The sequence below is a fragment of the Saccopteryx leptura genome, chromosome 9 (assembly GCF_036850995.1).
Source record: "Saccopteryx leptura isolate mSacLep1 chromosome 9, mSacLep1_pri_phased_curated, whole genome shotgun sequence".
NCBI classification, from domain to species: Eukaryota; Metazoa; Chordata; class Mammalia; order Chiroptera; family Emballonuridae; genus Saccopteryx; species Saccopteryx leptura.
This window is the reverse complement of record NC_089511.1, coordinates 22,757,813-22,784,480: the sequence shown is the minus strand read 5'-3', so window position 1 is coordinate 22,784,480 and position 26,668 is coordinate 22,757,813. Positions and strand designations below refer to the sequence as shown.

General features: G+C 45.2%; 2 protein-coding genes across 3 annotated transcripts in view; both read left to right on the top strand.

The window, feature by feature from the left end:
* The window catches only part of LOC136380711 (IST1 homolog), a 450,214-nt gene that overhangs the window by 41,375 nt on the left and 382,171 nt on the right, over window positions 1–26,668 (top strand). The window lies entirely within an intron of this gene.
* On the top strand, window positions 1,850–24,907 carry CHST4 (carbohydrate sulfotransferase 4). 2 transcript variants are annotated; one of them, XM_066348694.1, is made up of 2 exons: window positions 1,850–1,963; window positions 22,043–24,907. In XM_066348694.1, the coding sequence occupies exon 2, from the start codon at window positions 22,058–22,060 to the stop codon at window positions 23,225–23,227; it is 1,170 nt and encodes a 389-aa protein (XP_066204791.1). In that variant the 5' UTR covers window positions 1,850–1,963; window positions 22,043–22,057; the 3' UTR covers window positions 23,228–24,907. The 2 variants fall into 2 exon arrangements, with proteins under 2 accessions (XP_066204791.1, XP_066204790.1); XM_066348693.1 differs by lacking the exon at window positions 1,850–1,963 and adding an exon at window positions 10,138–10,203.

Genomic DNA, 26,668 nt, shown 5'->3' with positions numbered 1-26,668 from the left:
CAGAACTGGACCAGCAGGAGGAGGAGGGAGGGGGGAATAATCAATGGACTTTTGATGGACAACAGGTTATTTTTATTTTATTTTTTAATTTTTTTAAATTTTTATTTATTTATTCATTTTAGAGAGGAGAGAGTGAGAGTGAGAGAGAGAAAGGAGGAGGAGCAAGAAGCATCAACTCCCATATGTGCCTTGACCAGGCAAGCCCAGGGTTTTGAACTGGTGACCTCAGTGTTCCAGGTCAATGCTTTATCCACTGCGCCACCACAGGTCAGGCTGGACAACAGGTTAAATGACTCAGGAAGAAAATAGCAAACCTATGATCTTGAAATAATTCCTTGGTCATTTGCATCCAGCATAAATCTAGACTTTAATGAGACATATGATTTAAAAATAAATGGGAATATTATCTGCATAATAGTATTTGGGTATTAACTTATTTGATATGACTAGTGGGCATGTTTCTGCAGAAACCATCCCACACCATACTGCTAGAATCTAGAAGCTCAGACTGGCCCAACACTTCATGATGTCATTCCCTTGCTCAAAAGTTGTTGCATTCCCTACTGAGTAAAAGATAACATTAAAATGCCCCTAGCCTTATATTCAGATTTTCACACGAACCTCCCCAATGTCCCACCACAGCCAGCCTCTTTTTTAAAAAAAAATTTAGATATATGCCTGACCTGTGGTGGTGCAGTGAATAAATCATTTGACCTGGAACGCTGAGGTTGCTAGTTCAAAACCCTGGGCTTGCCTGGTCAAGGCACATATGAGAGTTGATGCTCCCTCCTCCTCCTCTACTTTTCTCTCTGTCTCTCTCTCTCCCCCTCTAAAAATGAATAAATAAAATCTTTAAAAAATTTAGATATCATTGGCACATAATATATGAGTTACTCCCAGCCTTTTTTACTATTTCTCTACAGAAACCCTCTTGTTTTTCTTATTCTTCTTCTCTTAATTTAACAATTTAGTAAGAAAATAAAAAGAGAGCTAGAGAGACAGGAACATTGGTCTGTTTCTGTATGTGTCCTGACCAAGGATCAAACTGGCAACCTCTTGCGCTCTAACCAACCACACTATCGGCCAGGTCCAGGAACCCTCTTCTTTAGCAAAACTCAGTTTGCTCAGTGTCCCCAGATCATGCCGTACTGTGATCGCTGACCTGTCATAAGGATGACAGTATCACCTTCCCACCCCCATACTTGGCCTGGGCTACCAGATATATTTTCCTCTGCAGACCCCGAGTAAAAATTCTCTCTTTCCCCTTTTTATGCTAATATAAATAATGTCATTTCTGAAAGCAATTCAGTTCCTTGACATTATTTAGGAAGTGTTAGTGATAACAATGGTTTGGTATTGTATACCGAAGATAACAGTAAGGATATCCAGGCTGAGTCATGCCCACTTATTTACATTCTGCCCTTTAAAGTATACTTATAGGATTTAGATTATCTTTGAACTAATCTGTACAATATAATAAAATATCAAATTGAGTACCCAGTGTTTAAGAAGTGACCATTGTACTTGAGGAAGAAAAGCACTTTAATCTGTGATGAGAATTTATTTTATTTTGTAGCTTCAAAAATCCTGTTGAACCAGGTCGTCTGTGGGTACGTTCATTTGATTACACTGTTTAGTTATGAGGAATTTTGTACCTGCTGTGCACAAAGCTCTAGGCCCCTTCTTAAAGACTGAACAAAGATCCATTCACTCATTCCTTTCACAAGCTTTTTTTTATATATAGATATATATTTTTTATTCATTTTAGAGAGGAGAGGGAGAGACAGAGAGAGACAGAGAGAGAGAGAGAGAGAGAGAGAGAGAGAGGAGAAACAGAGAGAGAGAAGTGGGGAGGAGCTGGAAGCATCAACTCCCATATGTGCCTTGACCAGGCAAGCCCAGGGTTTCGAACCGGCGACCTCAGCATTTCCAGGTTGACGCTTTATCCACTGCGCCACCACAGGTCAGGCCCCTTTCACAAGCTTTTGATGAACACCTTCTATGTGCGAGGCACTGTGCTAGGTGCTAGATACACACAGATAAAAAGTGGCCCTGTCCTCAAGGGACCCCCATCATTAGTTGGCGAGACATTTTCTTCTCTTAGCTTCCAGAATACCACACACCTATTTTCCTCTTAACTTGCTGCTGACTCCTTGGTTTCCTCTGTCCCCTGCTCTCTCTTCTCACTCTTCCTGAGTGTCCTCATCCACCTCCTGGCTCTATGTGCCACTCTGTGTGATGACTCTTAAATGTATGTCTCTGGCCTGAACCCTTCCTCTGAACTCTAGATATATATCAAGCTGCCTGCTCAGTATTCTCAATTGGATATCCAATAGGCATCTTGAACTTAACACATTCAAAATTAAAACTCCTGATTTCCAACCCCAAACCCAGTTCTTCCCACTTTTGAAAACGGCAAACACATCACTGAGTCAGCCTTGACTCCTCTCTTACTTTCCTCCTTACAGCTGATCCATTGGGGAATGATTTGACTCTACCTTTAAAAAAGATGGGTTTTTTGGTGTGTTTTTTTTTTTTTAATTTTAATTCTTGCATGAATTGCCTCTTTTTTTTCTTCAGAGACAGAGAGAGAGTCAGAGAGAGGGATAGACAGGGACAGACAGACAGGAACGGAAAGAGATGAGAAGCATCAATCATCAGTTTTTTGTTGCGAGACCTTAGTTATTCATTGATTGCTTTCTCCTATGTGCCTTGACTGCGGGCCTTCAGCAGACTGAGTAACCCCTTGCTTGAGCCAGTGAGCTTGGGTCCAAGCTGGTGAGCTTTGCTCAAACCAGATGAGCCCGCGCTCAAGCTGGCAACCTCGGGGTCTCGAACCTGGGTCCTCTGCATCCCAGTCCGATGCTCTATCCACTGCACCACCACCTGGTCAGGCTAAAAAAAGATGTTTTAATAGATGTTTCAGAACCCACCACCTATACTTCCGCTACCCTGATCCGAGCCACTGGTCTCTTGCCTAGTCTCCTAGCTGATCTGCCAGCTTCTGCCTTTAACCCTCTTAAGGTTTCTTCTCCTCACAGTATCCCGAATGATTTTTTTTAGAACATAAAAAAACATTCTTAAACAAATACCCTCCAGCAGCTTCTCATTTCACCCTAAGTAGGAGTCAAATTCCCACTAACAAGGACTACTGCATTCCTACACAATTTGTCCATTGTTGCCTTGCCCACTGTGACCTCTCAGCTTCCTCTTTTAATACTCTCCTGTCCCCCTTAACTCTGATCACGCTGTTTTCCTTGTGATTTCTGGCTTATCACCCGTTGTTCCCTTGCCTGGAATGGTCTTTCCTCAGATATTTCTTTTTTGTTTTTACCTCCCTTCGGGTCCTCCCCAAAATGTTACTTTCCCTGACCCTTCTATTTAAAACTGGAACAACCTCCAGCCTCGGCCACAATCTCTAGTTTGTTCTTTCCTTATTTTCCTTCATTGCACTTACCACAAGCTGATAGGCTACACATTTTATTGATGTGTTTGTCCCCCACCCAATGGAATGCAAACTTCGCAAAGGCAGAGAATTTTGTTTGTTTTGCTCTCTGCTGTTTTCTAGGCCTAGGGCAGAAACTGATATGTAATAAATATCCAATGACTATCTTTAGAATTTATTGCACCAAGGAGATTATGATAGAGGGTAGAGAGACATCAGCTTTTAAAAGGTGCTTAAGGGCATGCCAGGGAGTTTCCATCTTATCTAGAATGAGCTCCACGGCAGAATTTTTATCAGAGAATAGGAATCCGAGCCACACAATGAAAGGTCATTCTAGCTGCAGGTGGAGCAAGGACTGGAGGGCGTAGGATTGGAGCCAGAGGCATAATTGAGCCATTGACAGAAATTCAAGCAGAAGAAGTTGAGCGCTTGAGCAAAAAGAGTAGCTCTGGACAGAAAGAGAAGGGGAGCAGATTTGACAGGTAGAGGTAGAAGAGACCCACACTGGTGTTCAATGGGACACACAGAATTAGAACCACCAGAAGACACCCTTCTATCTTCCCCAAATTGCATCATGGGTGAGTTACCTCCGGTCTTTGGAGGTTTCTGAAAGCCTAGATGTAGAATTCTCAGATCATGTCCTGGCCCTCTTCCAGGTAAGGCAATGTCAAGTTCGGAACCACCAAAGACATACAGGATTGGGCATTACAAGGACATCCTGGCTCCTTAGTTCCCATTTTTCTCACCTTCTCTGCCTCATTAAGGGACCTCAAGAAAGCAAGAACCAAAAATCCCCCCCAAAAAACCCACCTTAAAAGCACGTTTACCGCCTGACCAGGTGGTGGCGCAGTGGATAGAGCATCAAACTGGGATGCAGAAGACCCAGGTTCGAGACCCCGAGGTCGCCAGCTTAAGCATGGGCTCATCTGATTTGAGTAAAAATTCTCCAGCTTGGACCCAAGGTCGCTGGCTCGAGCAAGGGGTTACTCGGTCTGGTGAAGGCCCATGGTCAGAGAAAGCAATCAATGGACAACTAAGGTGTCGCAATGCGCAACAAAAAACTAATGATTGATGCTTCTCATCTCTCCGTTCCTGTCTGTCCCTGTCTATCTCTCACTCTGACTCTCTCTCTGTCTCTGTAAAAATAAAAATAATAATAATAATAAAAAAAGCACGTTTACCTTCTCCCTAATCCTGATTTACCCTAATCCAATTTATTCCCCCACTGTTGAAACAAACATTCTAACACAGAGATAAGGGTCATCTTATGGCCGGGGGATCTCTACGCAGGCACTCACCCCCCAAGGTCCAACTCGAGGATTTACAGCCCCAAGCTTCCCTTCATGGCGCGTTTCTTCAGAAGGCACTGGCTTCCTAGACTGCAGATGCTTAGTCAGAGCAGAAAGCTCCAGTTTTCTGGAATCCATTCTCTAAGCCCAGCCACTTAGCCAGTACCCTAGTCAGGCCTGATACCAGGCTCTGGTGAGCAACACAGGAATGAACCAGTGTGGGGAGTGTAATGTCACTCAGGTTTCAGGCCTTGATATCCACATTGCAGGCTGATGCATCCTGAGTAAGTGAGGAATGAGGAATGCTGGAACTCCACACGGAGAGGAACTCCAGGAAAGCCTGACTGTTCTTTTGGTGTCACAATAGACAGGAAAGACAGGGAGCCAAGTAGAGCAATGAAGAAACTCTGATCCTAGTACACAGGAGCTGTGGTCTGGGTAAAGGCAGCAGGAGTGGGTCATGTCACCAGCAGAAAGATCCTTCTTAACTCTGAGAAAATCAGACTGATGAGGGTCTCTTCACCCGCACTGAAAGGATGGTAAAGAACCAAGGACACGGGATGGGGCACAAGCTCTGCTGAACAGTGGTCCCACCGAGACAGCTGGCATGTTTTCAGAAGCACCTGAAATACACGCAGCTGTTTGCAGGGATTCTTAACCTGGGACCCCTTGAAACTGGGTCTGATTTTGTGCTTATATGATGAACAAATGTGCATTTTTCTGGAGAAGAACTTTATCTTTCATCAGATTTTCTGAGACTCAAAAGCAAAGATATTGGATCTACACCTTAACTGCACTTTCCAATATGGCAGCATCAGCCACATTCAAGTGTTCAATGACCACATGTGACAGTGGCTATTGAATTAGATGGTGCAACACATCCTATTTCCTCACCACAGAAAGTTCTACTGGACAGTGCTGCCTTAGAGAAATGGTGTTTTCCCTGTGAAATTTCCGTGAGAAGGCTTGGATACCAGACACCGGCATTCAAATTCCTTCCCAGGGCTGCAGAATACTATAACCCTTCGAGAGCCCAGTATCTGCAGCTGCTGACTACCACCTAGGAGTGACCAGATGCTGGGGACCGGAAGATGCTATTCTTTAGCTGCATGGCATTCTACCAGCATGGATTCCCATCAAGGAAAAGATGGTAGGTGATACGAATTATTTAGAGATTACGGTGTGTTTGCATAACCTCATTTTGGGGCAGGCTTATGAAAAGCATGAAAAGAACATTAGAAAGGGCTGGATTAAAACTATCAGTATTCATCAGCAATTGACAAAGGTCATTTCCCTGTTTCTCTTCTTTTCTTTCCACATGAGGTCAGCAGACACCCCCCCCCTCCCGCCCTGTAAGGTCAGCAAGGGCTGGGGAGCACATGGTGGAACAGGGAACTTTGGCAGTTCTTTGCCCTTTATGAATGTTAAAGTTCTATTCCCATAATTGTAGAAAGAGTGCTGCCCTGCATGTTGATGTTCTCAGGAGTACTGCACCTCCCCCAGGGAACAGGCTCAGAGTCCTGCTCCATGGTAATGTACAGAGGTAGCATTGCCTGACGCGTAAGCCTGGGCTTTGGTCCCAAACCTGGGGTTGAGTCCAGACTTTGCACATATATCTGTGTAGTACCTGGCTGAAAGCAAGCTCTGAACAAACAGTAGCTATAATTATCTCCTTTCACGGTCATCACGCTCCATAATTACTTACTGGAAATGCCCTCTGTTTTGCTTTTTGTTTGTTTTTTAATTTTTTAAAAGACTTTGTTTATTCATTTTAGAAAGAAGGGGGGAGGAGCAGGAAGCATCAACTCCCATATGCGCCTTGACCAGGCAAGCCAGGGTTTCAAACCAGCAACCCCAGTGTTCCAGGTCGACGCTTTGTCCACTGCGCCAGCACTGGTCAGGTGAATGCCCTGTTTTAGATACCCTGGATTTTAATTACTATGAATGCCTATTTCTCAATGGCTGCTTCCAACCCAGCCATTCTAATTAGTTCTTCTTAATTTATGAATCACAAATTAAAGGGGCTCAGATCTGTGGTATAACATGTAGGGAAAGAGGTGGGGCGGCTGCTCGTACTGAGGATTGTGCTAGTTGCTTCATTAATTATTGACAGCACTGTATTTATCACAGGGTTACATGTAAGAGGGAAAAACTGGAAACAATCTAAATGTCTGACAATAGAGCCCTGGAATCTTGGCTTGTGGTAAATCCTTTCAAAGTAATGTCTTCCGTAAATATTTGTTGATGTGAGTAAATGCTTATGACACAGTGTGCAGTGAAAAAAATCAAAGCCAAACGCTCTCCCCATCCCCACGTCCAAGTATCCCCTAGCAAGGGTCCCCAAACTTTTTACACAGGGGGTCAGTTCACTGTCCCTCAGACTGTTTTGAGGGCTGCCACATACAGTGCTCCTCTCACTGACCACCAATGAGAGAGTTGCCCCTTCTGGAAGTGCGGTGGGGGCTGGATAAATGGCCTCAGGGGGCCGCATTGCGGCCCGCAGGCCGTAGTTTGGGGACACCTGCATACATGCCAGAGGAGGTGTATAGGATGTTTAGTCATTGCTCTAAATCATAAACAACTCAAATGTCCATTAACAACATCATGGACAAATCATGGTACATTCACACATGGAGTATTACACAGTAATAAAAACAAAAAAAACCCTATAACTATGCAACAACATGATAAATCTCACAAGGATAATATAAGATTAAAAAAAAGCAAAGCACAAAAGAATATATGTGGCATGATTCTATGTATTGAAAGGTCAAGCTGGGGAAAATTTAACTGTATTGCAGAAAGTGTTAAGAAAAGGTAAGGGACTACTTACCATGAAAGTGGTCCCCTCTGAGTAACGAGGGTGGGGGCAGGTTGTGGACCCAGGGACACTTGAGCAGCTCTGGCAATGTTCTGGGGGTTTTTCTTAAGTGATAGTGCCTTTATATTATTAAATTGTACCTTTAGCACTGGCCAGGTGACTCAGTTGGTTAGAGCATCATCCCATTACACCAAGGTTGTGAGTTCAATCCCCTGTAGGGGTGCATGCAGGAATTAACAAATGAATATATGGGTGGGCAGAATGGCAGATTGTTTTTTTCTCTCTCTTTCTCTAAAATCAATATATGAAAATATTTTTTTAACTGGCTTTGGGTGATGAGCATACAACATAATCAACAGTCCAAATGCTACAGAAATTTTTATCTAAAACCTACGTCCTCTTATTGATCAATGTCACCCATTAAATTTAAAAAAATTGTAACTTTATGGCCTGACCAGTGGTGGCACAGTAGATCGAGTGCCAGCCTGGGATGCTGAGGTCACCAATTCGAAATGCCAAGGTCACTAGCTTGAGCACAGGCTCATGGGCTTGAGTGCAGACTGGCCAGCTTGAGCACAGGATCAACAACAGGATCCTAAAGGTCACTAGCTTGAGCCCAAAGGTTGCTGGCTTGAAAGCCCAAGGTTGCTGGCTTGAGCCCAAAGGTTGCTGATTTAAGCAAGGGGTCGCTGGCTTCGCTTGAGCCCGGGGTCCAACACCCGGTCAAGGTCAAGGCCCGTATGAGAAGCAATCAATGCACAACTAAAGTGAAGCAACTATGAATTGATGTCTCTCTTTCTCTCCCTCCCTCTCTCTCCTTTCCTGTCTCTTACTCTCTCTCCCTCTCAAAAAAAAATTGTAACTTTATGCCCTAATTTTAATTTCATAATTTAAAATGTTTTAAAATAAAGATCAAGGAAAAACAAGTACAAACCAATATTTTCCGGGCTAATCTCAAGTATACAGATTCCTGCATGTGCAGAGTGGCAGGTTGGGGGTGGATCAATAGTGGTTTTCTCCGGGCAGCAAAATATAAAGGAATTTATACTGTCTTCCTTATTCATTTTGTATTTTTCAAAGCTTTCATAATTAACAAATATTACTTTGATAACAAAAACAAAAGCAGAACCACCAGCTTCCCAGTTCTGGCTCTCCAGTATATGTCTCTGCACATGTCTGCACGGAGTCATTTTGAGGAAGAGAAGTTTTTCTTCTCTCTGCCTGAGAGAAATAGGGAGGGAGGACGGGCTTCACAATTGAAATCAATACAAGGAACCATCACAGGGGCTCAGCTGATGGAAACCAGCAGCTGAGTAAGAAGAAAGAAGTATTATTATGATTCAACAACAATGATCACCCTATAACTCATTATTGTTATATGATACATTGGGGTGTTGTATGCATTAACTCAATTCTAAAACTCACAAAAATTCTATAAAGTGGATAGATATTTTACACTGATGTTTTATACCTTATTGTACATTGATACTCCAGGGCTCAAAAGAGGTGGAATGACTTGCCCAGATGTCTGAATCCAAAGTCAGTGACTTTTACCCTCCACAATTTACATTTATTTATGCAGATGTTGTGAAGAGTTTTATCATCTACTGTTTTATACTAACAACAATCATGTAAAGTAGCTCAGAGCAGTTGTGTGATTTGTCGAAAGACACACAGCTAGTAAGAAGCTATAATCTTTGATGTTAGCTTGTTTCTTTTATTCTTTTTTTTTTCCATTTATTTTTATTTACTCATTTTAGAGAGGAGAGAGAGAGGAGGAGCAGGAAGCATCAACTCCCATATGTGCCTTGACCAGACAAGTGCAGGCTTTCGAACTGATGACCTCAGTGTTCCAGGTCGATACATTATCCACTGTGCCACCACAGGTCAGGCTGTTTCTTTCATTCTTAAGGGAAAACCTTTTTTCCCCTTATACCCCCACTAAATGCCAATGCTTCTATGTCCTCCCATACATCTAGCTATTATACTTAGGTAATATATCTAGTTATTACTAGAGAAAGGTAGAGATGCTGAGTGTGACAAAAGTAAAAAAAAAAAGTTAACTCCCTTAATAGTGTGGAATGAGCAGTCAGATGCAATCCAAAAATAGCTTTCTTATTCTCCGCATCCCCCCACCCTTTCTTTCAAAAGATAAGACCAAGATAGACAGTAAGGTTTAAGATCCTGTGAGTATTTTGGTTATAACTGTCCATAACTTGCCTATCAACCTCGGCTCCTAGCTTTCCAGGGATGTCTTTCCTCTTCCACTTTGCCCTAAGAGAGTCAACCTTTTCAGCTGCTTTAAAGGAGTCTACATTCCCGAGTCATCTCCCAGTTGTGGGAGAGACGCTTCTAGCTCACCTCAAGCAGAGTCGCTCTACCCCTTGAGTCCCTCAGTGTGAAAGCTGCTACTATCAAGGCTGTCTGGAAGGGAATGCCTTCTCAACCCTGTCTTGGAAGGTGCGTCCTGTCTTAGGCAGAAGGGAGAGGGCAGTGGAATTTCCTCTGATAAAGGATGGTTATGTAAAATGCAAGGAGGAGGAGGAGGAGGAAGCCCAGACGGGTGCCGGTGAGTCAGAGAAAAGCTGTGTGGCCTGGCCAGCAGTGAGCCTCTGCGGAGCTGCTGGGAAGCCCAAGCCATTAACAAGGTAAGAACAGTTTCCTCTGCAGATACCTCCGAAGCAGGGCCATTATCCCAGGCTACTGGAGCCCAGTATCAGGTAACCTGGGACAGCTGAACTAGGATTGCAACGACAATGGACAATGGCGATGGAGGGGGCTGACTCAGAACCACCTGGAGAATCTTCCTGAGGAAGCACAGAGCCTGCCAGGAGCTCCTGCATCCCCACACCGCTCCAGCCCTAAAAGGGTCGGAGAGAGCCCAGAAGGCCAGCACAGGCAGTTCTCATGTGTCTTTTGTAGCCAGTGCCCTGAAGCATCTAACTTGTTCAGATCCTGGCTTCGGAGCTCAAGCCTCTGGACTTCCTGCAGCTTCTCTGTGCAGGGCTCGGGAGTGGCAGACCGGGGAGCAGGCAGCTGCAGGTTTCCTCTAACTGAGGTGAAGCGTGCTGTGAGAACTGAACACTCTGGGACCTGGGACTAGACTCAAAAGGCCTGGGTTCTAAATCTGGCAGAGCTATTTTCACCACTGAATCAATTACTAAAAGTTCAGTTTACTTATTCTGAAAAAACGGAGGTGTGGGTCATCACTGTCCTACACCTCGGAGAGATTGCAGGATCAGTTCCAGATCATAGCAATCAAGCGAGTCTCCCAATAAAGCTGGTCGTACTCTTTTGACTGGTGGAGGTCTTGCCTTCAATTTGTGAAAAACTTAGTATCTGTGAAGCGCCAGCAAGCCCAGTGCAATGAAATGCGGTATGCATGTGTACCTAACTGGATTGTTGTCGTGACTGCTGCTAAAAGATCTTTCAACGTTGTGGAGCACCATTCAGATGGAAAATTAGAGTAAATTGAATAATTCGAAATACTTTTATATGTGCAAAATAAAAATATCTGATTTCTGCCTTCCTTGCCCAGGTCAGAGAGAGCACTTGAAAGAGTAAAAATACTTTACAAATGTTTGTTCAGTCATTCATCAAAGGATGTTTCTTGAGCACCTACTATGTACCAGGCACTGTTGTTGGCATTAGAGCTATAGCATTAATGATGAGAACCCAGGGCCAGTCCTCATGGTGCTTTCGGGCTAGTTACAGTGTGTTTCCACGTGGTCACCCTTTGCCAACGTGCTTATTTCCACCGGCTTCCCAGGACTACAGCTGTAAGTGTAGGTGTGGGTTTCTTCAACCCAGCTCTGCTCTATTTATTACCTCTGTTCCCTATTTGTACAAGTATCTTCTGTGATCTATAATTCCTGGTTGTAGAAGCATAATCTCATAAAGAAATCTAAATTAGGAATGTGTCATAAAAAAATTAAAAAAAAAAAAGAAAGAAAGAATAATCAGAAAGTTTTAGCCTGACCTGTGGTAGTGCTGTGGATAAAGCGTCGACCTGGAAATGCTGAGGTCGCCGGTTCGAAACCCTGGGCTTGCCTGGTCAAGGCACATATGGGAGTTGATGCTTCCAGCTCCTCCCCACCTTCTATCTCTGTCTCTCTTTCCTCTCTCTCTCTCCCTTTCTCTCTCCCTTGCTCTCTCCACTCTAAAATGAATTTAAAAAAATTAAAAAAAAAAAAAAAGAAAGAAAGGAATGTGTCAGCGGATGGAATGCAGAGCTCTTAAACTGATGTCTGCCTGTTTCTTTCTCAGATTCTTCACTTCGTTTCTAAAAGGCTAACGGTACGATTTGGGGGACATCTATAATTCAGCCCTCTGTAATCAGGCTGCTCAATGAGGTCACCGATCTCGTGCAGCATGGTCCCTGTGCCTGACATAGGTGCCACCCCTATGCCAAGATCCTAAAGTACTCAGGACTCTTCAGTGATGGACTGTCCTTTGTGTGCCATCATGATACCGCTTGCCTCTCATTGGGGCAACATGCTTTTTATTTATTTATTTTTTTAATATTCAGTTTTTTTATTTTTATTTTTTTATTTATTGATTTTAGAGAGGAGAAGGAGAGACAGAGAGAGAGAAGGAGGGGAGGAGCTGGAAGCATCAACTCCCATATATGCCTTGACCAGGCGAGCCCAGGGTTTCGAACCAGCGACCTCAGCATTTCCAGGTCGACGCTTTATCCACTGCGCCACCACAGGTCAGGCCAACATGCTTTTTAATTCTTTTGGGGGGATAGTGATGATGAGATGTGCTGAGGGTATTTTTCTTTTCTTTTCTTTTTTTTCTTTTTAATATTTTATTTGATTTTTAGAGAGAAAGGAGAGAGAATAAGAGAGAGGGAGGAGGAAGGAGCAGGAAGCATCAACTCCCATATGTGCCTTGACCAGGCAAGCCCAGGGTTTCAAACCGGCAACCTCAGTGTTCCAGGTCTACGCTTTATCCTACTGCACCAACACAGGTCAGGCTATTTTTCTTTTCTTCTTCTACTAACTGAGTTGGTTACAGCAAGGGAAGTAAGCTGAGTAGTCTGTTGCTTTGTAATGGGACTTCTATTTCTTATTAAGAAATGTTTCCTAAAATAATGCTCATTTCCCCCCTAGTTTTAATTAATGCATGCTCAGTATAGAAACTATTTTTCTTTTTTTTTTTCTTTTTTTGTGGCAGAGACAGAGAGAGAGAGTCAGAGAGAGGGATAGATAGGGACGGACAGGAAGAGAGAGAGATGAAAAACATCAATTCTTTGTTGCGGCTCCTTAGTTGTTCATTGATTGCTTTCTCATATGTGCCTTAACCAGGGGGCTATAGCAGACCGAGTAACCCCTTGCTCGAGCCAGTGACCATGGGCTCAAGCTGGTGAGCCTTGCTAAACCAGATGAGCCTGTGCTCAAGCTGGCGACCTTGGGGTCTCGAACCTGGGTCCTCTGCATCCCAGTCCAATGCTCTATCCACTGCGCCACCACCTGGTCAGGCTAGAAACTGTTTTTCTGGAGTGAGGTTAACTGTGCCATATTGCATCAAACCTATGCCTCTGCATATTTATTAAATCTTGCTCCATGCAATTGAGACCATGTTGGTTCTGTGCTCAATATTCACCAGAATCACCTAAATTTTAGTAACTGGTACTAAAGAGACATTTGTGTGTACTTTAGAAAGGGACAAGTTTCAGTTTCTGATGCATTTCATTTAGTTATCTGCTTTCTAGCAATGACTACACCTCTTCCCACAGTCAACTGTTTATTTACTTATTCATTCATTCATTCAACAAATGTTTAATGAGCCCTAATCATTTTAAGTGTTATGCACCTGTAAACAACATGAGACACAGCCTTTACCTTTCAGTTACAATAGCCAGTGGGAGAGACATTCATCTACAGCTGTTTACTACAGAGTGAGAGGTGGATGCTAATGGAAAGTTTGGGGAACTAAGTCTTAGAGGAAGGGAGAAAACTTTCAGGGAGAAAGCTGATATGTGGGCAGAACCTTGAGGGAGGAGGGGTCTTATGAATGTCTCTGGGCTTCTAAATAACAGGACGAGCTGGGAAGAACTGAGAGTAAAGTCTCGAGCCTAAGGCACCAAAAAGGAGGGGAGGGCCCTGGCCGGGTAGCTCAGTTGGTTAGAGTGTCGTCCTGATACACCAATGTTGCAGGTTTGATCCCCGGCCAGGGCACATGTAAGAATCAACCAATGAATGCATAAATAAATAAGAGAAACAATAAATCAATGTTTCTCTCTCCCTTCCTGTGTCTCTAAAATAGCCAATTTAAAAAAAGGAAAGAAAAAAAAAAGGACGGGAGTGACAGGAGACCAAAGATTAGATAGATCATGAAGGAGTCTGGGCATAAGACTTGGGGATTTCAACTTACTACTGTATGTGTTGGGAAGTGTGGGAGAGGAAAAATAACTTTTCCTTCTACCCCTTTAAGTTCTGCCTGAACTTAACTAAATTAACATGAGACACATTGACAAGAAGGAAATGACCAAATTTTCATATGTGGGTTCTATGAGTATGAGACCCAAGGACAGATCAGGTAGTTAATAAGGCTTATATGCCGTCTTGAGCTAAGGAGAAGAGAGTGGGAAGGGGTTGTGGTTAAGTCATCAAAGGGCAGGAAGGCAATTCACATAAAAATTGCAATGCAAATATTTGGTAAGTGAATGTTTCCTGGGACATCTTTAACAAGGGACACAGGGAGGACTTTGGTCACACTTAGTTTATATTAAACTATAATTTTCTATCAATAGTAGGCTCCTTTCCTGGAGTAGGCCTTCTATTTGGTTCTCTTATTCAGTTAGGGGAAAGGCTAAAGATTCTTTTGTTTCTTAAAAATGACCAGCTTAAAATAATCAATATTTTGGGGTGGCAAACTCTGCTCCCCCCCCCCCAAAAAAAAGCTATTGAAATAGTTTAAAGAGAGGAGTAACAGGTTTGCACTTAAATTTCTTTTTTATTAATTTTGGAGAGAGAGAAAGGAGGGAGAGAGATTGAGAGATTGATTTGTTGTTCCACTAATTCACACATTTCATTTGTTGATTCTTGTATGTGCCCTGGTCCGGAATCAAACCCACAACCTTGGCATATCAGGAAGACACTCAAACCAACGGAGCTACCGGCCAGGGCAGACTTGTGCATTAAAAAGATAGCTTCTGGGCCCGGGGAAATGGCGGCTTCAGGGGAGAGCGGTGCTTTGGCAGGTGGAGGCAGCACAGAGGAGGCATTTATGACCTTCTACAGTGAGGTGAAACAGATAGAGAAGAGAGATTCAGTTTTAACATCCAAAAATCAGATTGAAAGATTGACCCATCCTGGTTCCTCCTACTTCAATTTGAACCCATTTGAGTTTTACTTAAAAACAAGGAGGGCCCAGCCTGTGGTGGCGCAGTGGATAAAGCATAGACCTGGAATGCTGAGGTTGCTGGTTCGTAACCCCGGGCTTGCCTGGTCAAGACACATATAACAAGCAATCAATGAACAACTAAAGTGAAGCAACAAAGAGTTGATACTTACTGTTCCCCCTCCCCTTTCTCTCCTCTCTGTAAAATCAATCAATAAAATATTTTTTAAAAGAAAAAAAAAAAAAGATAGCTTCTGGTAGCAGCAGTGGACGATGGAAAGAGCTGAGAGACAAAAGTAAGAGGCTGCTTACTGTCAAAGCCAGGCTACAGATGAGCAGATTTAGGATTCTGGCAATGGTGAGGGCAGGACTCAGGGATTCAGTTGAATAGCCAGAAAAGAACACTTAGGATGGTGGATAAGGGACTCCAAGATGGAGTCAGGTCACAGACTTCCCAAAGTGCTTATCATCTCAAGGACTACAGAGGAGCAAAGTGCAGAACAACCATGGAACAGAAGAGTGCCATAAGAAGCCTCAGGTTTCCTTTTCTTCAGGGAGCCACATCACTTGGCTTCACCCAAGGTCCAGAGTGTCCACCTCTATCACTGATTACAGTCTCTGCAGACATGAGCGTTGCCCAACTCGCACCTTAAAGTGTTCCTTAGCTGTTCTGGCATCACAGGTCGCCTAGATCTAGGATGTGTCTAGATCCCGGTGACAAGAGATGGGACTTACTTTACAAAAGCATACCTTCTTTCTGGCCAGGGAAAGTGTCCACGGAAAGACAAAGCAGAGAAAGAAGTCAAAGGGTTTCCATGGGACTTCCTAAGCATCATGGACAACTAAAGCCCGTAAACAACTGGGGACGGTTAGAAGGCCCGGCCCCAGCTCTGAGGGAGAATGGGAAAGAGGCCAGGAGCTGCTGGAGGGCAAGGAAGGCTTGAGGCCCTCGAGCCCACTCAGAACACCAAGTTGGCTCAAAGCTGGGATGGTGGAAGGGAAAGAATAACTTTGAAAAGTTTACTTTTCTAATCCCAAAGAAATGTTAGCTTTTTCCTGAGTTGATTATAAACCCTGCTTATAAAATTCTATCCCATTTTCCTTATAATTGTGCACAGGTCAAGTTCTTCTCTTCTCTACTTCCCTCTCTCTTTTGCTCCATTGTTTCCAATTCTTGTTCCAAACTTTTCCTTATGCACATGATGCCTTCGGGAGATCTCTTGCTAAAGTCACCTCTTCAGTCTTTGGGGAGGGTGAAAGCATTCTTGTATCATTATCAATAATAGCTGGCCCTGGCCGGTTGGCTCAGCGGTAGAGCATCGGCCTAGCGTGCGGAGGACCCGGGTTCGATTCCCGGCCAGGGCACAACGGGAGAAGCGCCCATTTGCTTCTCCACCCCTCCGCCGCGCTTTCCTCTCTGTCTCTCTCTTCCCCTCCCGCAGCCAAGGCTCCATTGGAGCAAAGATGGCCCGGGCGCTGGGGATGGCTCTGTGGCTCTGCCTCAGGCGCTAGAGTGGCTCTGGTCGCAACATGGCGACGCCCAGGATGGGCAGAGCATCGCCCCCTGGTGGGCAGAGCGTCGCCCCTGGTGGGCGTGCCGGGTGGATCCCGGTCGGGCGCATGCGGGAGTCTGTCTGACTGTCTCTCCCTGTTTCCAGCTTCAGAAAAATGAAAAAAAAAATAAAAATAAAAAAATAATAGCCTAGTTTCTAATCATTTCCTCTTGGGCTCAAGCTTAAAAGAACTAGAAGCACACCTTACCTGTTCCTGTTCTAACCTTAAGGCCAAGACAGGAATTTCCATTCATTCACATTTCCCTCGCCTATATATAGCAAAGCACTTTTTGGCCACCAAAGAGATGATCCTCCCTGGATCCTTTTGGCATATATGGAGGAAACGCATTGTTGTGATGAATGGAAAAGAGGGTTTCTGTGCCACCGCCACAGGTCTGGCTTGGGTCACTGCACACTTCCCAGAAGCTTCAGGGGACTTCCATGGGAAGCCCATAAACCGGCAAAGAATCCTCTATCTCCTCAGGAAACTAGCTATAAACTCCAAGCATCACATCTGTGGCTGCCCAATTCCTCCACTAAACTCCAATCCCTCAAATCTCTGGAGCTCTGGATATAGAGAATGTTTCATGAGAATATGAAGACTATCTGAGCAGTAGATGTCAAAGGTACTTACAGCCGTACTTTTTGACTCAGCAATTCCACTTCTGGGACTTAGCTTACTATATACATGAATAATGATGATAACATACAGGTCATTACTGAAGTTTCTGAAATGGCAAACAACCAGAAATAACTCAAAAAGCCCATCAGTGAGGAAACTGGTAAAATAAACTGTGGTACATCCATACAACAGAATTCTACATAGTGGTCAAAAGGAACAGGAATCAGTTTATGTATGGCCATGGAAAGATTTCCAAGATATCATGTTAAGTTTAAAAAGCAAGGTGCATCACAGTGTGGATAAACTTGCTACTTTTTGCATTATAAAGGGGGGGGAAATTCAGAAGACATATACATTTGAATTTCCTATGTATGCAAAAAGCAACTAAAAGGACAGATAAAAATGAACTCATTTGCTATCTGGAGCAAGTTATAAATGAGCAGATGTAGCCTGACCAGGCGGTGGCACAGTGGATACAGTGTCAGACTGGGACGTGGAGGACCCAGGTTTGAAACCCCGAAACCCCGAGGTCACCAGCTTGAGTTTGGGATCATAGACATAACCCCATAGTCGCTGGCTTGAGCCCAAAGGTCACTGGCTTGAAGCCCAAGGTCACTGGCTTGAACCTGAAGTTGTGGCTCGAACAAGGAATCATTGCTCTGCTGTAGCCCCCTAGTCAAGGCACATATGAGAAAGCAATCAATAAAGAACTAAGATGCTGCAACAGTTCTTTGTTCTCATATCTCTCCCTTCCTGCCTGTCTGTCCCTATCTGTCCCTCTCTCTGTTCCTTTCTGTCTCTCTCGCTAAAAAACAACAACAACAAAAAAACAGCCCTGGTCACTTGGCTCAGTGATAGTGTCAGCCGGATGTGTAGATGTCCCGATTTCGATTCTAGTCAGGGCATACAGGCGAAGCAACCATCTGCTTCTCCACGCTTCCCCCTCTCCCTTCTTTCTATCTTTCTCTTCCCCTCCCGCAGCCAAGGCTCCACTGGAGCAAGTTGGCCTGGGCCTGAAGATGGCTCCATGGCCTCCGCCTCAGGCACTGGAATGGCTCCGGCTGCAACGGAACAATAGCCCCTGATGGACAGAGCATCGCCCCCTGGTGGGCATGCCGGGTGGACCCCAGTCGGGCGCATGTGGGAGTCTGTCTCTGCCTCCTTGCTTCTCACTTAAGAAAAATACTGCCTGATCAGTGCAGTGGATAGAGCATTGGACTGGGACACGGAGGACCCAGGTTCGAGACCCTGAGATCGCCAGCTTGAGTGTGGGCTCATCTGGTTTGAGCAAAGCTCACCAGCTTGGACCGAAGGTCGCTGGCTTGAGCAAGGGGTTACTCGGTCTGCTGTAGCCCCATGGTCAAGGCACATATGAGAAAGCAATCAATGAACAACTAAGGTGTCGCAACAAAAAACTAATGATTGATGCTTCTCATCTCTCTCCATTCCTGTCTGTCCCTATCTATCCCTCTTTCTGACTCTCTGTCTCCGTAAAAAAGAAAAAGGAAAAATACCAAAAAAAAAAAAAAAAAAAAAAAGGAATGAGCAGATGCAGATGGAGGACAATTAATTGTTAGATGTAGACTTTTCACTGACAGTATAACAAAACACCGGCTGACAGGTAAATACTAGCTGTTAGTAAATAGAAAAGAGGTTACTAATTCAGAAGCTGATAAACCTCTTAGGTGTTCTTTCCCCCAGAATAATGTGACCCCTTCTTAAAACCATGTCCTTACCCTTGTCTACAAATAGCTCTAGAAGTTTTCTAATTTATGACAATAGGTCTCCTCACAGACACAACTGCTTGTCATAGGATTTCCCCTCACCTGGGGTGTGACAGGCAAGGCTGCAGGCTGGCCAGTACCCCCCTTACTGCATGCAGAGTCTTAGGAAGCCTTCTCTTAAATTCTGAGTCTGTGGATTTAATGTCCATAATAATGATACATTTTTGTATATTGTTTTTGTTTGATTGTTCTTTATATTTTTCAGTTACAGTTTATATTTAATATTATTTTATTTTAGTTTCAGGTGTGCGGCATAGTGCTTAGATATTTATATAATTTACAAAGTAATTCTCCAATATTTAATGATACTTTTAAAAACAATTTTAACCATGTGACTATCACCTATTAAAAACTTTAAAAAATTGGTGATAAGACCTGTCACCAGGATAATAGTAAACCCTAAATCCACCCCCACTTACTGCATAGGAATATACAGTATTTTCTTTCTTAAAGCTTGAAGGAAGAATTTCTGGGTTATACAGTGATATGCAATTTAGCACTTTGCTACTATTAACATTTTACCCTCTGTGAAATAGCTATTTTACCTTTTTAAAAGATTTATTGATTTGAGAGAGAGAGAGTTTTATCTCTTAATAGTTATGTCAGAAAGTCACCCCAAATGATCCAGAATCATCTTTAAGGAGGGTTAAGAGCTCCCTTGGAATAATATTCTAGCATGGCCCCAAGAACCATGGTCTTTTCATACAAAGCTAGCCCTGATTGTGACAGGAGTAAGTTCAGGATTGCCACTATGACCTACAGAGTGAATTACAAAGTGAAATTCCTTTCTCTAAATATCCAACATCTAAAACTATATAGCAAACCCATGTAATATACTTATTCTGTTGGACGAAGACACTTTTCTGTCACCTACCAGAACATTTCTTTTAGCAGTTTTGCAGCTTTTTTTTATTTTTTTTATTTTATTTTTAAAATTCATTTTAATGGGGTGACATTGATAAATCAGGGTACATATGTTCAGAGAAAACATCTCTAGTTATTTTGACATTTGATTATGCTGCATTCCCATCACCCAAAGTCCAATTGTCTTCCGTCACCTCCCCTCCCCCAACCCCCTCCCTCTCCCCCCCCTGTAACCCCCACACTCTTGTCCATGTCTCTGAGTCTCATTTTTATGTCCCACCTATGTATGGAATCATATAGTTCTTAGTTTTTTCTGATTTACTTATTTCGCTCAGTATAATGTTATCAAGGTCCATCCATGTTGTTGTAAATGATCCGATGTCATCATTTCTTATGGATGAGTAGTATTCCATAGTATAAATTGATATGTACCAAAGCTTTTTAATCCACTCGTCCACTGATGAACACTTGGGCTGTTTCCAGACCTTTGCTATTGTGAACAATGCTGCCATAAACATGGGGGTGCATTTCTTCTTTTGAAACAGTGCTATGGTGTTCTTGGGGTATATTCCTAAAAGTGGGATAGCGGGGTCAAAAGGCAGTTTGATTTTTAATTTTTTGAGGAATCTCCATAATGTTTTCCACGGTGGCTGCAGAACATTTTTTTTTTTTTTTTTTTTTTTTGCATTTTTCTGAAGCTGGAAACAGGGAGAGACAGACAGACTCCCGCATGCGCCTGACCGGGATCCACCTGGCACGCCCACCAGGGGGCGATGCTCTGCCCATCCTGGGCGTCGCCATGTTGCGACCAGAGCCACTCTAGCGCCTGAGGCAGAGGCCACAGAGCCATCCCCAGCGCCCGGACCATCTTTGCTCCAATGGAGCCTTGGCTGCGGGAGGGGAGGAGAGAGACAGAGAGGAAGGCGCGGCGGAGGGGTGGAGAAGCAAATGGGCGCTTCTCCTGTGTGCCCTGGCCGGGAATCGAAAGAACATTTTTTTTATATAATAAATATCTTAAGTCCTTGATGAGATGTCATTCCCTAGGGGTGTGCAGTGCACAGCCTGGCCAGCCACACTGGGCAGCCCTGAGTAGGCAGTGCCAAGTGCCCAAGCATTCCCCAGACAGCAGCACATCACTACAGGGCCACAAATACCCCTGCCACAGCAATCAGGTTGGCTTGCCACACTTTGTACACCTGGCTGTTAATGACTCAACCCAAATAGTTCCAGGTAATTTATCACCCACACATATGTGAGGTCAGCACTGGGTCAGCTCCTCACATTCCTAGTCCCACCGGATGAGACCAAATCAGGGGGACCACATGATACTAAGGAGGTAACGTCGAACTAAAGCCAAGCAGCTTTATAGCGTGCAGCCATAACCTTCAGGGGGCTGTAAGTCCTGTGCTTAACTGAGATAAAACAGACAATGTGGCCACGTCAAGTTAGGGGGGCGGGTGACAGCCTCATGGCAGTTCCATACAAGCCAGTTTATATTCCTTAGTTGCAGAAGGAATCATGGGGCTTTCAACCAAAACTTGGGCGAAGACGATAGTTAAGCTTTCCCTAGAGGCCTGTGTGAAGATGTGCACGTCACCAGGGTGCCAGGGTGGAGTTGTTCCCCTACAGTGACAAAAGATGGCTGAGTTCAGACATTTCTAATAGTTCAAAACACAACAAAGGCCCTGGCCGGTTGGCTCAGTGGTAGAGCACTGGCCTGGCGTGCAGGAGTCCCGGGTTCGATTCCCGGCCAGGGCACACAGGAGAGGCGCCCATTTGCTTCTCCACCCCTCCCCCTCTCCTTCCTCTCTGTCTCTCTCTTCCTCTCCCGCAGCGAGGCTCCATTGGAGCAAAGTTGGCCCGGGCGCTGAGGATGGCTCCATGGCCTCTGCCTCAGGTGCTAGAGTGGCTCTGGTTACAACAGAGCAACACCCCAGATGGGCAGAGCATCGCCCCCTGGTGGGCATGCTGGGTGGATCCCAGTCGGGCGCATGTGGAAGTCTGTCTGACTGCCTCCCCGTTTCCAACTTCAGAAAAATACAAAAAACAAAACAAAACAAAACAAAACAAAAAAACCCACAACAAAGAGAGAGAGGAGGTAAAGAGCCTAAAATGAGTAGAACTTATTTGACACACTAACTGCCAGGGACAGGAATTGATTCAGAGGAGGATTTGTACAATTGGCTACCAGAAGGGTCCAGCCCTCTGCAGTGCTCATTGGTGGGGGTCAGGGGGAAGGTGGCCTTGGCTAGAAGGGGGATAGAAGGCAGATACCAAAACAACAGCCCAACACAGCCCCTCTGCTTGTTCCTTAAAGGTCTTCCACTTCAGCATGATGATACTGCCCAAAAATATGAGGCCACTGCTATTGTTCCTGGTTTTCCAGATAGCCATCTTGGTTTTATTCATCCATTTGTACAACTACAACCCCACGTCTGTGAGGGAGGAGCCCAAGCCCATGCACGTGCTGGTCCTGTCTTCCTGGCGCTCTGGCTCTTCTTTTGTGGGGCAGCTCTTTGGGCAGCACCCAGATGTCTTCTACTTGATGGAGCCTGCCTGGCACGTCTGGATGACCTTCACACACAGCACCCCCTGGAGGCTGCACATGGCAGTGCGGGATCTGATACGGTCCATCTTTCTGTGTGACATGAGCGTCTTTGATGCCTACATGACACCTGGTCCCCGAACACAGTCCAGTCTCTTCCAGTGGGAAACCAGCCGGGCCCTGTGTTCCCCACCTGCCTGTAACATCTTCCCGCGGGATATGATCATACCCCAGGCTCACTGCAAGATCCTGTGCAAGAAACAGCCCTTTGAAGTGGTGGAGAAGGCTTGCCGCAACTACAGCCACGTGGTGCTCAAGGAGGTACGCTTCTTCAACCTGCAGGTGCTCTACCCACTGCTGAGGGACCCTTCCCTCAATCTGCACATTGTGCACCTGGTCCGGGACCCCCGGGCAGTGTTCTCTTCCCGAGAACGTACCACCATGGAACTCATGATTGACAGCCAAATTGTGATGGGGCAGGAGCAGCAGAAACTCAAGGAGGACGACCAACCCTACTATGTGATGCAGGTCATCTGCCAAAGCCAGCTGGAGATCTACAAGGCTGTGCAGACCTTGCCCAAAGCCCTCAGGCGGCACTACCTCCTCATACGCTATGAGGACCTGGTCCGGGACCCCCTCGTGCAGACTGCCCGAATGTACGAATATGCAGGGTTGAAATTCTTACCCCACCTCCAGACCTGGGTGCACAACATCACTCGAGGCAAGGGCATGGGCCGTCACGCCTTCCATACAAATGCCAGGGATGCCCTGAACATCTCCCAGGCCTGGCGCTGGTCCTTGCCTTACGAGAAGGTTTCTCGGCTTCAGAAAGTCTGTGGCAATACCATGAAGCTGCTGGGCTATGGCCTTGTCAGATCTGAACAAGAGCAGAGAAACCTGTCACTGAATCTTCTATCTACCTGGACCCCCTTCGGGCAATCCTATCAAGAGGATTGAGGAGGCTCTGTCTCCGCCTGGCACCAGCCTTAGCCATATTAACTGAAGGCTGCTTCTGAACTGTGATTGTGTCTCTGCTCACGTACACGGGAGCACAAGTGGTGCCCACACACGCTCAAGTGAAGAAATCTATGTAGCTCTACTCACGTCTAGAAAAGAGACTCGGTGACCTTATGTGAGTGGCGCATTCCACCACTGAGCAGGGGTACTGCCTTCTTCTCTTCTTGGCCTCCTATCTGCGTATACCTCAGACTTTGTGGCCGGGGTCATATTTGGCACCACACAGTATCAGTGGAGTAAATCCATGAACTTCTCTATCCATATCTTGCCAATGGGAAAGGGGAGAGACAGGAAAAATCAGGGAAATGGGTCTTCCGGCAAAGAGCCCACCAGTACATTCCACAGGGGTGTGAATGCTGAGCCCCTGGTGCTCCCAGTGGATTCAAAAAGGGAAGGGGAGACAGGCTTGGAAGCTTACCCATGAGCTTGGCCATCAGTCATCCATGATCACAAATATGAAACAAACTCTCTGCACCACAGAGCAAGCTCATGGGGTGGCTGGGCCTGGTTTAGCTGTCGTTTCTCCTCAGTGTTTTCCTAATACATAGGAGATTTTGACCTGTGATGTTGCCGTCTATTAGCATTGAGATCCCAAAAAAAGATTCTGTTTGGAATGTCCTCTTTTATGCTTTCTAATTTTCTTAACAGTAAATACTCATTCTTAAAGGATTGTAACCTGAATATAATCATCTTCATAGATACTGTTTTCTTTTGCTATTATCTATCACCCACACATAGAAAAATTATCAAGACAATGATCAGTGTCAGATGATACACTAAGTCTAAATTTATCAATAATAATTGATACACTGCCCTCTTAAGAATTTGTAGAAAGTAGACAACCAGCAACGAAGCCCTCTCTTTCTTGTGAGAGGTCTAAGTTGTAATAAGACCATATATATCACTCCAGGATCTGGTCAAAGAGTTCTTTCAAACTGATCTCTCAGCTGGAGGATCTCAGTTCTAGTATGATTGGTGCTATTTAGCTCTTCCTAGTCACTTCTCCTAACAAGAGAAAAGTTGTTTCTCCCAGTCTCTGCAACATTTCCCAGATCTGTGTATCAGAATCATCAGTTAAAAATTCATTTTGCGGCCCTGGCCGGTTGGCTCAGTGGTGGAGCATCGGCCTGGCGTGCAGGAGTCCCGGGTTCAATTCCCGGCCAGGGCACACAGGAGAAGCGCCCATCTGCTTCTCCACCCCTCCCCCTCTCCTTCCTCTCTGTCTCTCTCTTCCCCTCCCGCAGCCAAGGCTCCACTGGAGCAAAAGTTTGCCCGGGCACTGAGGATGGCTCTGTGGCCTCTGCCTCAGGCGCTAGAATGGCTCTGATTGTGGCAGAGCGATGCCCCGGATGGGCAGAGCATCGCCCCCTGGTGGGCATGCTGGGTGGATCCCGGTCAGGCACATGCGGGAATCTGACTGCCTTCCCGTTTCCAAATTCAGAAAAATACCAAAAAAAAATTTTCATTTTGCTGCCCTGGCCAGGTAGCTCAGTTGATTAAAGAGTTATCCCCGCCCTGGCCAGAGAGCTCACTTGGTTTGGAGCATCATCCCAAAGCACAGAGGTTGTGGGTTCGATCCCTGGTCAGGGCACATACGGGAGCAGATGGATGTTCCTGTCTCTCCCTTCCTCTCTCTCTCTCTCTTTCTCTCTCTCTCTCTCTCAAATCAGTACAATAAACATGTTTAAAAAAAAAGGGTAGGCCCTGGCCGGTTGGCTCAGCGGTAGAGCGTCGGCCTAGCGTGCAGAGGACCCGGGTTCGATTCCCGGCCAGGGCACACAGGAGAAGCGCCCATTTGCTTCTCCACCCCTCCGCTGCGCCTTCCTCTCTGTCTCTCTCTTCCCCTCCCACAGCCAAGGCTCCATTGGAGCAAAGATGGCCCGGGCGCTGGGGATGGCTCTGTGGCCTCTGCCTCAGGCGCTAGAGTGGCTCTGGTCGCAACATGGTGACGCCCAGGATGGGCAGAGCATCGCCCCCTGGTGGGCAGAGCGTCGCCCCATGGTGGGCGTGCCGGGTGGATCCCGGTCGGGCGCATGTGGGAGTCTGTCTGACTGTCTCTCCCTGTTTCCAGCTTCAGAAAAATGCAAAAAAAAAAAAAAAAAAAAGGGTTATCCCCATGAATCAGTGTTGTGGGTTTGATCCCTGGTCAGGGCACATACAAGAATCAACCACTGAATTCATAAATAAACGGAACAACAAATCTACGTTTCTCTCTCTCTCCCTTCCTCTCTCCCTAAAAATCAATAAACAAAAACATTTTATTTTAATTTCATTTGCCATGTCCTACCTTAGATTTGCTGGTATTGAAATCTCCCAGGGTGAGGGATGGGAAAATACACACACACACACACACACACACACACACACACACCACGACAAGCGACCCGTGGGACTCTTCCATGGCCAGCCTGGCAATAGTACAGCCTGCACTGGGCAGCAGTGCTGTTGGCCTTCTTGCTCCAAGACAGGTGAATTTTCAAGGCATGCCAAGTATCTGTACCACTTACTTCTGACACTGGTGCTGAGCTCAGGCTGGAAGGAACAGGAAGAAGGTCTGTATCTGTCTGGAACGCCATGGAGCTTTAAGTCCTAACTTTTTAATTATTTAATTTTGTCCAAACTAAGATATAATATCATTTCATCTTTCCTTGTGTTCCCACTCTCACTTCTGACATGGTGTTCACATCATAAAGCTCCCTGAATGTCAAATGGGAATTCTCCCACTCTATTCTGCTAAGTAGCTTTTGGGCTGTATCCTCACCCAAGATGCTACCGTTGCCAGCTGGGTTTTTTAAATTAACTTATATTAGGCTTTAAAAGAGTGAATTTATTCTAACATCCAAATTGAAGCCACTCTAGATACTCCTCAAGAGCCCAGGCTCTCCCAGGCAAATGTTCATACCTCTACAAGCATAAGACAGTGTTGCATGAAAACATGCTATATAACCTCTTTAAAAACCTGACCCAGGGTTGAGCAAGACTTAGTGAACAATGGAACAGTCTCCTGTCCATGCGTTCAGGTGGCTGATACTGGAATTCAGTGAGGAGAGTAGCAATATACTAATTGTGGGACATGGGGAGTTTGGGGAGCTGAGAACCCATGGTGAGCCCAGAAGATGGTGTTCTGCTAAACATTCTCTCTAACGTGGAGACACCAGTTCCATCCCCAAATCCCAGCAACGGAAAGGCAACTGTTTGCTTCCTCAGCCTATTTAGCTACATGGGGTCTGAGGAGGTTTAAACATAGATGAGGAATGAATTTGATCTAAATTTCTCAGGGCTAGTATTTAGGTTTGGGGAACAAGCTCTCTCATACGTCCGGATCAAGCATAATGGCCCGAAGTGCCTCATTTCAGGACAGCAATTGATGCTTTCACAAAA